At 36.5% G+C, this 12,036-nt stretch overlaps 2 protein-coding genes across 6 annotated transcripts; both read left to right on the top strand.

The window, feature by feature from the left end:
* Positions 1–137: 137 nt before the first annotated feature.
* On the top strand, positions 138–4,245 carry LOC105462932 (casein kinase II subunit beta). 2 transcript variants are annotated; one of them, XM_011709870.1, is made up of 5 exons: positions 138–225; positions 858–933; positions 1,669–1,771; positions 1,901–2,282; positions 2,931–4,245. In XM_011709870.1, exons 2-5 carry the CDS (start codon positions 862–864, stop codon positions 3,037–3,039), a joined length of 666 nt encoding a protein of 221 aa, XP_011708172.1. In that variant the 5' UTR covers positions 138–225; positions 858–861; the 3' UTR covers positions 3,040–4,245. The 2 variants fall into 2 exon arrangements, with proteins under 2 accessions (XP_011708172.1, XP_011708173.1); XM_011709871.1 differs by lacking the exon at positions 138–225 and having other exon boundaries at positions 614–933.
* Positions 4,246–5,154: 909 nt separating this feature from the next.
* On the top strand, positions 5,155–11,798 carry LOC105462931 (serine/threonine-protein kinase MPS1). 4 transcript variants are annotated; one of them, XM_011709868.1, is made up of 8 exons: positions 5,155–5,363; positions 6,641–8,238; positions 8,519–8,742; positions 8,836–9,367; positions 9,529–9,689; positions 9,775–9,986; positions 10,230–10,604; positions 11,107–11,798. In XM_011709868.1, the coding sequence occupies exons 2-8, from the start codon at positions 6,671–6,673 to the stop codon at positions 11,134–11,136; spliced, it is 3,102 nt and encodes a 1,033-aa protein (XP_011708170.1). In that variant the 5' UTR covers positions 5,155–5,363; positions 6,641–6,670; the 3' UTR covers positions 11,137–11,798. The 4 variants fall into 4 exon arrangements, with proteins under 4 accessions (XP_011708170.1, XP_011708169.1, XP_011708168.1 ...); XM_011709867.1 differs by having other exon boundaries at positions 5,155–5,521; XM_011709866.1 differs by having other exon boundaries at positions 5,155–5,616.
* Positions 11,799–12,036: the final 238 nt, after the last annotated feature.

Raw genomic sequence — 12,036 nt, 5'->3', positions numbered from 1 at the left:
TAGAGCTCTCGCACCTTTGTCCATATTTTTAGGATCCGGAGAAATATACCAATCAGATACGAGAGCGCCCACGAAGCGCCCAGGGCGCACACCCAATTGTGAACGGCGCTTCGGGACACCCGCTTCGCGACACGCCGGAAGATGGCGGATGCGATGCGCGCGCACCGACAGCGCCAGCTACACTCCGTTCGGTTGAGCAAGCGTGGCTAATCAAAGCACCAAGAGGTAAGCCGCGAGGGCTGTTTATTTTCGGTTTTTCGTCGGGTAGCCGTGCTCCGCGTTTGCAATTTGCATGAGTAATGCGCTTCCTGGCCGCGTCGCATCGCGCACCGTGCTCGAAAAACAGCTGACGAAGCAGCAATGACCACGGAAACGTAGGTGTGAACGCGCCGGACGGGGCCGTAACTTGTCGGGCATCTTGCCTAGTAAAGCGAGCTCCATTGCACACCCCCGCGCCTTCACTCTTACTCCTACCCCCCCTCCGTTTGTCCGCCGTCCGTATATACGTCCGTGGCTCTCACCCCCCTCCCCCCCTCGTCGTTTCCCCCGTCGATCTCGCGTACGCGCCGCTCTAACCAATTCTGCCCGCATCACGATGTGGGCAACGGTAGTCGTCGCCGCCGCCACCGCCACCGCCGCCGTTGCCGCCTCCGTCATCGTCGACGACGACGCGTCGTTCACACACACGCGTGTGTAGGAACCAGCGTGCGAACAAGAGAGAGAGAGAGAGAGAGAGAACGTGACACCCGGGTACACGTGCAATCTCCTCATCGCTTCGGCCGGCCCTCGTCGCCTTTTCTCTACCCACTACCTAACGCTTAATAACGGGATTCCCCCCACGGTTTCTTCTGCCGCAGGAAAATGAGCAGCTCCGAGGAGGTGTCCTGGATCTCGTGGTTCTGCGGTTTACGCGGGAACGAGTTCTTTTGCGAGGTGAGTAATCGAGGGGCGCGTCCCCGATGTCATCTTCGGTGTATTTAAGAGTTCGGCGATATGTACCTCTCAACGCTGGAAAGCCAAATTATTCTTGCGTCCCATTGCCATAAGTTGATGCAAAAGTGTAATGTTTGTTTGAAAAAATTTTGTTCATAATTAGTGTAAGAATAGTAGAACGGTAAAATAGGACTGGAGTCAGGGTTTCGTATGTAATGTTTATTTGAAAAATTTTGTTCATAATTAGTGTAAGAATAGTAGAACGGTAAAATAGGACTGGAGTCAGGGTTTCGTTTGCATGTTCATGGTACCCTTGGTACATAGATCTTGTTAGTCATCTTATCTGTTCTTTGTCTCTGCACTGAGCTATACTAAAATTTTCTATCTTGTTTTTACCGTTTTTCAAATTTATATCTGTTTATTTTAAATACAAGTATATATCAGTTACAAAGGACAAAAAAAAGGATAAATCTTTTATTATCTACATATCTGCTGTGCTTTAAACATTTAACAAAGTGTTGAATTTCTTTTAATGTTTTACATTGTATGTCACACCCACACATACACACACACATACATTAATCATATTTTTTATTAAACTATTCACGTGCATATATTTTGTTATTGTTGAAGATTCATCTTTTTTTTTTTCTTTCCAATATATATTTCAATTCTTGTCCAAGAATAGAATAATATCTCTTTGCTATTTATTTAAATTGTTTAAATCATGCCTAGGTGGATGAGGACTATATTCAAGATAAATTCAATTTAACGGGACTGAATGAACAAGTACCACATTATCGCCAGGCATTAGATATGATTCTTGATCTTGAACCTGGTAAGTTTTTTAATAGTGATAAACTAAACTATCGACTATCATTAAGTGTATCAAATAAATTGTGAAAACAAAAAAATATATATACCACACTCTATTTCTAATGTTTGTTATTCAATTTTTATTTGTTAGACGATGATCTGGACGATAATCCAAATCAATCGGATTTGATCGAACAAGCTGCGGAGATGCTCTATGGTCTCATCCACGCACGTTACATACTTACCAATCGTGGCATTGCTCAGATGATCGAGAAATACCAAGCGGGCGATTTCGGTCATTGCCCGCGAGTTTATTGCGAATCCCAGCCGATGCTGCCGTTAGGGCTGAGCGATGTTCCTGGCGAGGCAATGGTCAAAAGCTACTGTCCTAAATGCATGGACGTTTATACACCGAAAAGCTCGAGACATCATCACACTGACGGAGCGTATTTTGGAACTGGATTTCCACATATGCTATTCATGGTTCATCCTGAATATAGACCAAAACGTGCGGCAAATCAATTTGTACCTAGGTAAGTGTCAGATTACATATCAACGTGATAAATGATAGGTATTTTTAATAATGGAGTAGATAATAGAGAGTGACTAATTGCACGACAAAAGAGAGTTCCAAGTTCAAGATATTGTCTTTGAGCAAATTCTAATGGTATTGAACTACAATTTTGCCATTTTATGATAAAGTTACAGATAAAATAAAAATAATATTTATACACAGCAAGTAGATAATTCAAATATATCAATATAAATCTCTTTAACTAGAGGAATCTTAATATTATTGTATACAAATATTAAAATTTTAAATAAAAGATAGAGATGTGATTAGCTGATTAATGATTGCATTCATCCTTATTTTGCTGATATATGCAACACATTTTTATCTTGCATTTATTTAAACAAAGCATTTGCAACATTCATATAGTATTTATCGAAGAAATTTTATATCAAAAATCAAAAATGGAAAAATTAATAATATATCAATCAAAAATTTATATTAATCAAAAACTGATTAATATAAAATAGGTCAACAGATATATAATATCAAAATAAAGTAAAAAGTAAAGCGAAAATGTTTAATTATCATTAACGTTCATGTAAAACTTAATTTTTCGCATGTATAGAGCATGAAATTTGAAAGTTAAAAGATAGTTTTTATTTTCCAGATTATACGGCTTTAAAATTCATCCTGTAGCATATCAGATCCAGCAACAGTCTGCGTCCACATTCAAAGCACCGTTACGGGCTCTCAATTATAATAATGGGAAACGTTAAAATTATTTTCGGAGTAGCCTAGTATACTTCCTTTCTCATTATTCGCAATTCCTAATTTCGTTTTTAAAGATTTAAATAAAATATTTTTTATATCTCTGTTTCCTCAATATACGTTGCCACGCGAGGGGAATACGTCCTACGAAGCTGCTCATTATACCTCTTTCGATTCGTTCATTGTCTCGACACTCTTGAATTCGTTCCTGACATTGTACGAAGAGAAGAAAAAACGAGGAAAAGAGAAAAAGAGAGTGGAGAAAGAGAGAGGGAGGAGAGGGGCGAGCGTTTAGTTTCGTCGTGTGAATCATTGTCATTAATTTAAATTTTGTAGCAACAGTCGTTTTCGTGAAGAACCAATATGTTTGTATAGAAACTTTGAGCATTATTCATTAAAAAGATAGAGGGAAATAGAAGGAAAAACACGCTTAGAATAATTACTAGATCATAAATGAAAAGAGAGAGAGAGAGAGAGAGAAAGAAAGAAAGAGAGATGATGATTATAAATAGAACACATACCCGTGTTGTACGAATCGCTTGTGTCATCATATTTGCTGCTAAAGTAGTTCCTAAACATGCGCAGGAGCGGACTTCCTGAGGAAAGTCGAGAAGCGAATAGTAACCGGGTTCACATTTGGTTCTTTTCAAGACGAGAGAGAGAGAGAGAGAAAGAGATAATGTATAAAGGAGAATAGCTGTTAAGTATAACTTAATTTAATCGCCGAGTAATTTGTGCGCGAACTGTGACAGAGACGAGATTTATTATTATAAATAATTGCGTAGGTAATGGATACACATATATACAATTTACTTCAACAAAAAATGTCAAGCGCTAGACAATATTTCATAGGAGAGGAACTTCAGAAACGAAGACTGTGCATTTCCCGAAAGAGAGAGTGAGGGCGGGGGGGAGGGGGGGACTAAGCCGACTTTATTTCGGTTTCTATCACAGTTCCCGAGACATTTTTATGGACATATAGCATCGGTGGGGAGGACGATTCCGCGATTAGAAGATACAATTTCTGTGTACGATTTTTAACATACAGCAGCAAAACAACTAATAGCATTCTCTTCATTTTTGTATTCAGTACGCATCGTTTGTGAAACGATGAAGTTTTCAGTCGAATAGATTTCATATCTCTAAATCGGTTGGTATTAAGGAGAACTGTTGTATTGTATTTCCACCTTGAATTAAAATATGACTTATTTACACGCTCTTTTCTTTTTGTACAACAAAACTCATTTTAAATGTATAGGTTTGCATATAATTTAATTAATTCCCTATTATCATATGTTAATTGCATTTATATAGATAAATCATTAGACCAATACATTCGTCCGTGATTTACATCTACAAATACATTAATTTTTTATAGGAATGATGGTTAATGTTTCAACTGTGATCAATCATTTCACTATCGCTGAAGTTACATTATTTCTTTTTATTCTGTACGCTTTTGTATCTGTTATGGACTTCATTATGTAAGTTTAGAATTTCGATTTTTTTTTTTTAAACAGACAGTAGATTTAAAAATACATATTTAATTGCGTTAGCAATAAGAATATAATTTTTGCGCTCAAAAATTCCCTAGATATTAACCAATTGACGAAAATCAATCGTGATCGAACTTGCATAATGAAATATTTTACATTGAAATTTAAAATCAAATAAATTTATCAAAATTTAAGAAATTACTATTAATCTCAAATTTATTAAAAAAAAAACGCGCGATTAATTTGATATATAATTTAAGCTTACTCTATTGGTTATTCAATTAATAAGAATATTAAGTATAAATAATGTAACAATATTTATATAATAAATTATATATTATATGTATTATGATACTATAATATATGACAATATATATTATCTATAATATCTTATATATGATAGTATATAATAAATATTATAGAAATATATTAATATATAATTCAATTTTTATAACTAAATATACACTTATGAATAATATTTTAAGAACATGAAAATTCCACGTTGAAATGTTCTGCCAATGGCGTGCCTAAAACATTCCTATCACCTTCCTCACGTTCTACTGCCGAATTGTCCCTAGAACATCGACCAATGGGCGCCGCGCTCGCGAATTCAAACGCCATGACGTGTGCGGCCGACCGGTAGAGAGTCGAAGGCGTTCAAGTTTGAAAGCGATGCACGAAGTGGCGATGCTCGTGTGCCGCGCGTAGGGTAAGACCGTCGTACGAGTCGTGAATAATATGCTCGTATATAACGTGCAGACGGGCTCGTGATGTGTACGGACGTGTACCTTCTGTCGATCGACGGACCGATCTACGGAGACTGCTCAGTTTGACAGGTGCTTGGTCCTCGCAGCGAAGGAGTAGCTTCCCAAGTTCTCTCTGCTCTGTGTGTGCTTCGATCACAAGAATCGATCACTGGAAAATAGGCTTGATCGTCGAACGGGTCGATGAACTCCTAGCACACGTGAGACACACGCCACACGAACGTCTTTAAGTGATTATTTACTTCGGGGAAGCTTATGGCTCCCTGGATCCATCTTTCAGAAAGAGAGAGGGAAAGAAAATACTTAACCAAAAATTTTTCCTTCTGTATGTTTTCGTAATGACACTTGAAAATTTGTACATAAATGCATTTCTAATAAGAGTATCGGAATCGGATTTTTTATACTTATAATTCTTATTTAGTTCTAATAACATATTATTTCTAATAATATATTGTCTAATAACATTATTTCATGAAGACAATAGAATCACTTCTAATCACAAATTTGCCAGTAGTAGAAATTCTTAACAATAAGAATTTAATTATATTATAATGGAATATGAAATTAATGTATTAGTTTGTATCTATGATGTTTTATGTGATTTCTGTACACCGGCTGTTTTGATCAGTTTCGATACAATCATTCCTTTACAATATGAAAGTGAAATGAATAATCATTTAGAAAATTGTATATTAATTTTTATATATGTTTCTATATCAGTTTCGATACAATCATTCCTTTACAATATGAAAGTGAAATGAATAATCAATTAATATACAATTTAGAAAATTGTATATTAATTTTTATATATGTTTCTATATCATGGATTCAGATTTCATTTGAGAAGAATTTGCTCCTGTAATAATGAAAAATAATAACACATGTGTAACTTTTATATGTGTGCTGCATATCTTTCTTTTAGTTATTTTATGTTATTATACATATTCAAAGAAGAGATTTTTTTGGCTAAAATAATATGACAGTATTAAAAAATGTATATTATTCTTACATATAATAATGTTATAGTTAAATATCACATTAAATAAATAATGATAAATATATTAGTCAAATAATGATTACATATTTATTTCGAGTTAAAAAATAATTTTTTTAGAAGAGAATTGTGGATGTGAATAATATTTTCTAATTTCTATTAATATTTCAGCAAATCTACTTAGCTTTGTATGCCAAATTTTTTTTAGTAATTTATCTTTCTACATAAATATATCAATAAAATCTCTTATTGCAACTGGCAGTAAACGCTGAAGTTTTATGTTTATCATAGTTCTGTTTTTTTTTAGATTAGAATTGTAATTAATATTGTTTAAACATATATTTTTTTCTTTCAGATCAGTGAAGATTATCTCAGAAGTCTCTTGATGATGTCGGATCTTACGACTAACGACAGATACAGTTTTGGCAACATGAGCGCCGGTAGATTGCCGCAGAATATCACGCTGCCAAAGTCACAGCCAGTACGCCTCAAGGCACTTCTGCATTCGTGTGAAAGCGATGAGGATGATGACGACGATGAGAGCGAGGAGAAGCCCCATCAATCTGAGGACGAGTTGGATTTCGACGAGCCTCTGCCGCAAGACGACTCTCCTGAAGATGCCCCACAGGAGACGCTCGTACTTAAAGGCATCAATTCCTTGTTGATTGAACCAACAGATGGTGTCTTGAAGACTGCATGCGTACTGCCAAAAGAGAATCATGAAGTTGTGATTAACACTCCTTCTGTACAAGGAGGAACAAACTTTGCAACCGATAGGGAACAGTGTAAAGTCAGCGATGTAAATTTTGAAAGTCATAGAGTTAGCGATCCAAGTAAATTAGAGATGTGCGGCTTTAAACACGAAGAGAAAACGCAGGAATATCCCAGTGGAACGTTTACTTCGAGGAGTCAAGCGGACACTGTTCATAATCACTCGACAAACGTAGCGTTACCTCCGCCGTCGGTTTATAAAGGGGATTATAACACAAAATTGGATACGAATAAGAATGTACAATCGATAAATAGCAATCAGTTACTTCATGAAAATGCTTACATGTCAGATATGTTAAATAAAAGAAAGGAAGTATCCGAGATGTGCAGCTCTAAACACGAAGAGAAAACTCAGGAATATCACAGTGGAACGTTTACTTTGAGGAGTCAAACGGACACTGTTCACAATCACTCGACAAATGCAGCGTTACCTCCGCTGTGTGTTTATAAAGGGGATTATAACACAAAGTTAGATACGAATAAGAATCTACAATCGATGAACAGTAATCAGTTACTTCACGAAAATGCTTACAAGTCAGATATATTAAATAAAAGAAAGGAAGCATCCGTGTATAGCACATCGGCGGAGAACAAGATATTGTTAACAAGGAACAGCGAGCTGAATCTGAGCAAGGATGACCAGCGGTACAAAGGTACGTTCAGCTTTAACGAGCAGGCAAATAAGGACTGTGAGGAGGAGTCTCACAAGATTCCAAACGCTCTGTCGGACTCTGTCACCTGTACGCAGCAAACGTCTGAAAATCTGATGCATCCTGTAAGATATAATTTGCAAAAGAACGTCACGAAGTACGAGGCGAATGAAATGTATACACCGGCGAAAAATGCTTGCACGGAATTTAGCACACCATCGCTCAGCGAAGCGAGCAAGTCGTTGACCATGGTCAATCGCATGCTCTCGGAAACTCCGTTGAAGCATGTGCAAGTCAACGTGCACCCGAGTCCGTGCAACTCGCATAAGCAACTGTTTCAAACCCCGCAGAGCAAACTGTCTGGCGATCCGAACAAGAATCATGCTCAAACTCCTTCCACAATATTATCCAGTTGGTATCATAATGTGAGACACACACCGATGGAAGGGAAGAGTTTCGTTGCGAGGGACCATGTACAAATGGCTAGGAATGCGGTTCATACACCTAGCATAGAAAAACCAGATTCTTCGAGGTTTGTAATATACTGTAATATTATTTTGTTATCATGCATTAGAAAAAAAACGTTTAATTTCTTTTTTAAATTAAATAGAAACAATTTTTTTTTTAAGACAACGTTAAGACTTTCTGCTTATTTTTATGAACTAAATATTTAATTCGATAAATATTCGCCAAATTGTTGCGAAAAATAAGACTTGATTTCTATTGCTCTTTGCATCTAAAATGGATTATTATTCTTTCATCACACTTTCGAACAGTCGCGGAGAATATTAATTTTGAATTCCGTTATTTAGATACTTTGGAGTGGATGCCAAAAACGTGAGACGGCCCTTAACGGACTCCACATTGCACGGCGAGTCTTCGGCTCATCCCGTGGAATCAAAGCCGCTTCTGTTGCACACACGTTCCGAGGCAAAAAACATCAAATCCGAGTCACAACCACAGGAGGAGAGAAGTAGGAAGACGATCGGACTGTCGGATGTGAAATTAATGCAGACAGAAACAAGTCACGGTAATGGTAAGCATTACATCGCATCAAATTACGTGTAATTAAATCTTAAACTATTGTAGAATCGTATTTTGCTATGCGTTAAGTTATAATTACATTCAGATCTGAAATCGGCGAAATCTATCGAGAAAGTGAAGGAGAACAAGCAGTCTAATACGTTGGGAAACGGTAGAAAAACTGTGGCAAATCAAAGTGAGGGAAAACAGATAATAATCGGTTCCAGTACGGATATTAAGTTAATACAAGGTCCTCGGAAGTACAGCGGAGAGCACAACAGCGTTCCTAATGCGAACTGCAAGAATCCGCATTACTCGGTCTTCGAGAAACAGAGCAAGGACCTGCAGCTCCTAGATAAAATGACAAACGTGCAGTTCACCGTGCCGTCGAGCATTCCTCCGCAGCGGCAAGGCAAAACGTTAATCGTAAAGGACAAGGAGTACTTGATCCTGGGCTCCCTCGGCCGGGGAATGAGCGGCGAGGTTTTGCGAGTGCAGGACGTGTCCTGCGGCGAGTTACGCGCCATCAAATGCGTTGACTTTAGCAAGATGGACAAAGACTCGGCCCAGGGCTGCTTGGACGAGATTACCATGCTGCGTAAGTTACAGGCGCCCTGCGTTGTCAAGATGCACGACTAGTGAGTATACATTGCAAAACATCATGCAAATATTCAAGGGTAGCAATACCTTGCCGTGGAAACACTTTTGAGAGATTTCTTAACGATACTCGATGAATGAGATTTAACGAAGTATTCGCCTCTCTAACGGATTCTCGTTAATTTCATTTTGATCGTTCCAGTCAAATTAAAGATTTCATGGTCTACGTGGTGATGGAAATGGGCGACACCGATCTCAGTCGACTTTTGAGATCCATGTCCCAAGAGAAGCAAATCTCTCTTACGATGATTCTCTATTACTGGACTGAGATGCTCACGGCTGTAAAACACATACACGATAACGGTAAAAAAAAAATAATGCGTCTAATTGCGCGTGATACAATCGTGTTTTTCACCCTGTGAGAAAAGAAATTCATCTTTGCGTTTAGGGGTCATACATTCGGACTTGAAGCCAGGAAACTTTTTGCTAGTACGAGGCCGACTCAAATTAATAGACTTCGGTATTGCCTCCAGTGTAAATTCGGACATGACGTCCGTTGTAAAAAATAATCCGATTGGAACGTTGAATTACATTAGTCCGGAAGCCTTAATGGACATTGGCGGAAACGCGGATTCGCCTACGCACAATGTTAAATACAAGGTAAGACAGGAGTAAATAATTAATAATTCCAAATGAATATTTTTTTTTATAATTATTTAAAGAAATATTTTGACTCGATCAGAATCATTTAAATTAAGATTCAATTGAAATTAGAACTTACTTGAATGCATAAGTGGATGTAAAACTTACATATAACTTGATTTTGAGTTTGAATAGATTGAAAATTTACAAATTGAAAAGCACGGAGATCAGAAAAAATTTCATGTTTCTCTCTCCCGACAGATAAGTTACAAATCGGACGTATGGTCACTAGGATGTATCTTGTACAGTTTGGTGTATGGGCATACGCCTTTTCATAACATACGTTCTCAGTGGGCAAAGGTGAACGCTATAACTAATCCGAAACCGAACATTTCGTTCCCGGCCATAAACGGCGAGAATCGTGAGCGCGCGCCGCCCATTCTGGTCGACGTGATACGGAAGTGCCTTCAGCACGACCCGAAAGCAAGGCCCACGGTATCGCAGCTGTTGCAGGTGCAATATGTGCCGACCACGCCGAGTACCGCATTGACTTCGGTGCCATCCAATATCCCAGCGAACGTCCTTGTGAAGATAAAGCATGCTCTGAATGAGGACGAATGGCGATTATTGGTCGAGGTGAGCTTATTGATTCCACCTGATTCCACCTTTTATCTAAAAGATTTTTTTTTCATACATGAGTACAACAAAGTAGAGTGGAAAATATAAAAGTGTGTTGTTTGTGAGAAAAGATTTTTCTCATCAGAGCAATCCCCATTATCAGCTCAAAATAATAATCGTGTAATAATTGTATTAATTTAATACTTCATAGTTTTCATTTCTAGTTTAATAATTTAAAAAATTTGAAGAATTTTAAACATTAATTTTATATAATACTCATTATTATATAAAAATTAATTATAATTTTGTTAGCACTTTAGTAAAATATTATATTACGCTGAATATGGAGATGGTTGTTATTTACAATCCTGACTTTATATAGTTGCATGTAAACCACGTATAGTACATTTTGAAAAATAAATGATCACATAAATGTATAACTCCCATATACATCGCTAACTAAATAAATGATCCAATCAAATCAAAATTAATAATCTGTTTTATTATGATTTTTTTTCAGGTATTGGACACAAAGCGACAACATACATAACGATACTGTAATAATAATAACTTATCGATTAACTGATGTACATAAAAGCGTTTGTATATACACGTAAGAGACGATATGCAATGAGGCGCAAATATACAGAATTGTGACATATCAAAGAAGGCTAATGACGAAAATAATATACATACACATTATATATAGGAGAAGAGAAATGTAAAATCCCGAATATATATGTATATTATAATTAAACCTGCAATTGAATCATGCCTACCTATATGTTGTGAACACGAAGTTTTGTGTATCAATATCAAACAGCGCTATATCGTGAAAGTAAATTGGAGTTATTTGTTAAATTAAAATATCTCAGTTTATCTCGTATTCGCGGATATAAAAAAAAAATCGCTATTCGAGAACGTTACATTCGGTATAACCGGCAGAGCTGTGAATTTTGCAAAGTATGCAAATTATCTTTAGTACGGATTAGATGTTCATCAGTTACCGACTCCGTTTTTTGTAATATCAGGAAGGGTCAGCAAACTTCAACCCTTTCGCTGCACCGACCAAAAGTTCATTTTTGAAGAATCGAACGTGATATGCGACTATATAAAATTCTATTTTTATATGTATATGGCAAATAATGAGTTAGTATGTAAGCTTATTTCAGCTTCGACTCGATCTCGATTAAAAAAATATTTTGATGTAAATACGCATCATGTTTTTTCTTTATCCATAAATAATTATCGAAATCGATATTTAAATGTATGTAGTGTTTATAATACAAATGCTTGATAAAAAAAAAGATAAGCCAAGTATTACATAATGAAAAATTAATACGAGACTTTTCATTTATGTACATGTACATACATAATTATAAATATATGTTTAGCTTTTAAATTATAAAATGAAAAATCACACGAATAATAATTCTATTCTTTCTTGTAA

Source organism: Wasmannia auropunctata, unplaced genomic scaffold (assembly GCF_000956235.1).
Source record: "Wasmannia auropunctata unplaced genomic scaffold, wasmannia.A_1.0 LD336092.1, whole genome shotgun sequence".
Lineage (NCBI taxonomy): Eukaryota > Metazoa > Arthropoda > Insecta > Hymenoptera > Formicidae > Wasmannia > Wasmannia auropunctata.
Note: the sequence above shows the minus strand (reverse complement) of the source record. Positions and strands in the feature narration are given on the sequence as shown.

Excerpts from the sequence above, each read along its gene's own strand:
- LOC105462932 (XM_011709870.1), top strand. The coding sequence starts at position 862 with ATGAGCAGCTCCGAGGAGGTGTCCTGGATCTCGTGGTTCTGCGGTTTA. Across the intron at positions 934-1,668 it reads GGAACGAGTTCTTTTGCGAG|GTGGATGAGGACTATATTCA; the intron begins GTGAGTAATCGA and ends AATCATGCCTAG. Across the intron at positions 2,283-2,930 it reads GCAAATCAATTTGTACCTAG|ATTATACGGCTTTAAAATTC; the intron begins GTAAGTGTCAGA and ends TTTATTTTCCAG.
- LOC105462931 (XM_011709868.1), top strand. The coding sequence starts at position 6,671 with ATGATGTCGGATCTTACGACTAACGACAGATACAGTTTTGGCAACATG. Across the intron at positions 8,239-8,518 it reads GAAAAACCAGATTCTTCGAG|ATACTTTGGAGTGGATGCCA; the intron begins GTTTGTAATATA and ends TCCGTTATTTAG. Across the intron at positions 10,605-11,106 it reads AATGGCGATTATTGGTCGAG|GTATTGGACACAAAGCGACA; the intron begins GTGAGCTTATTG and ends ATTTTTTTTCAG.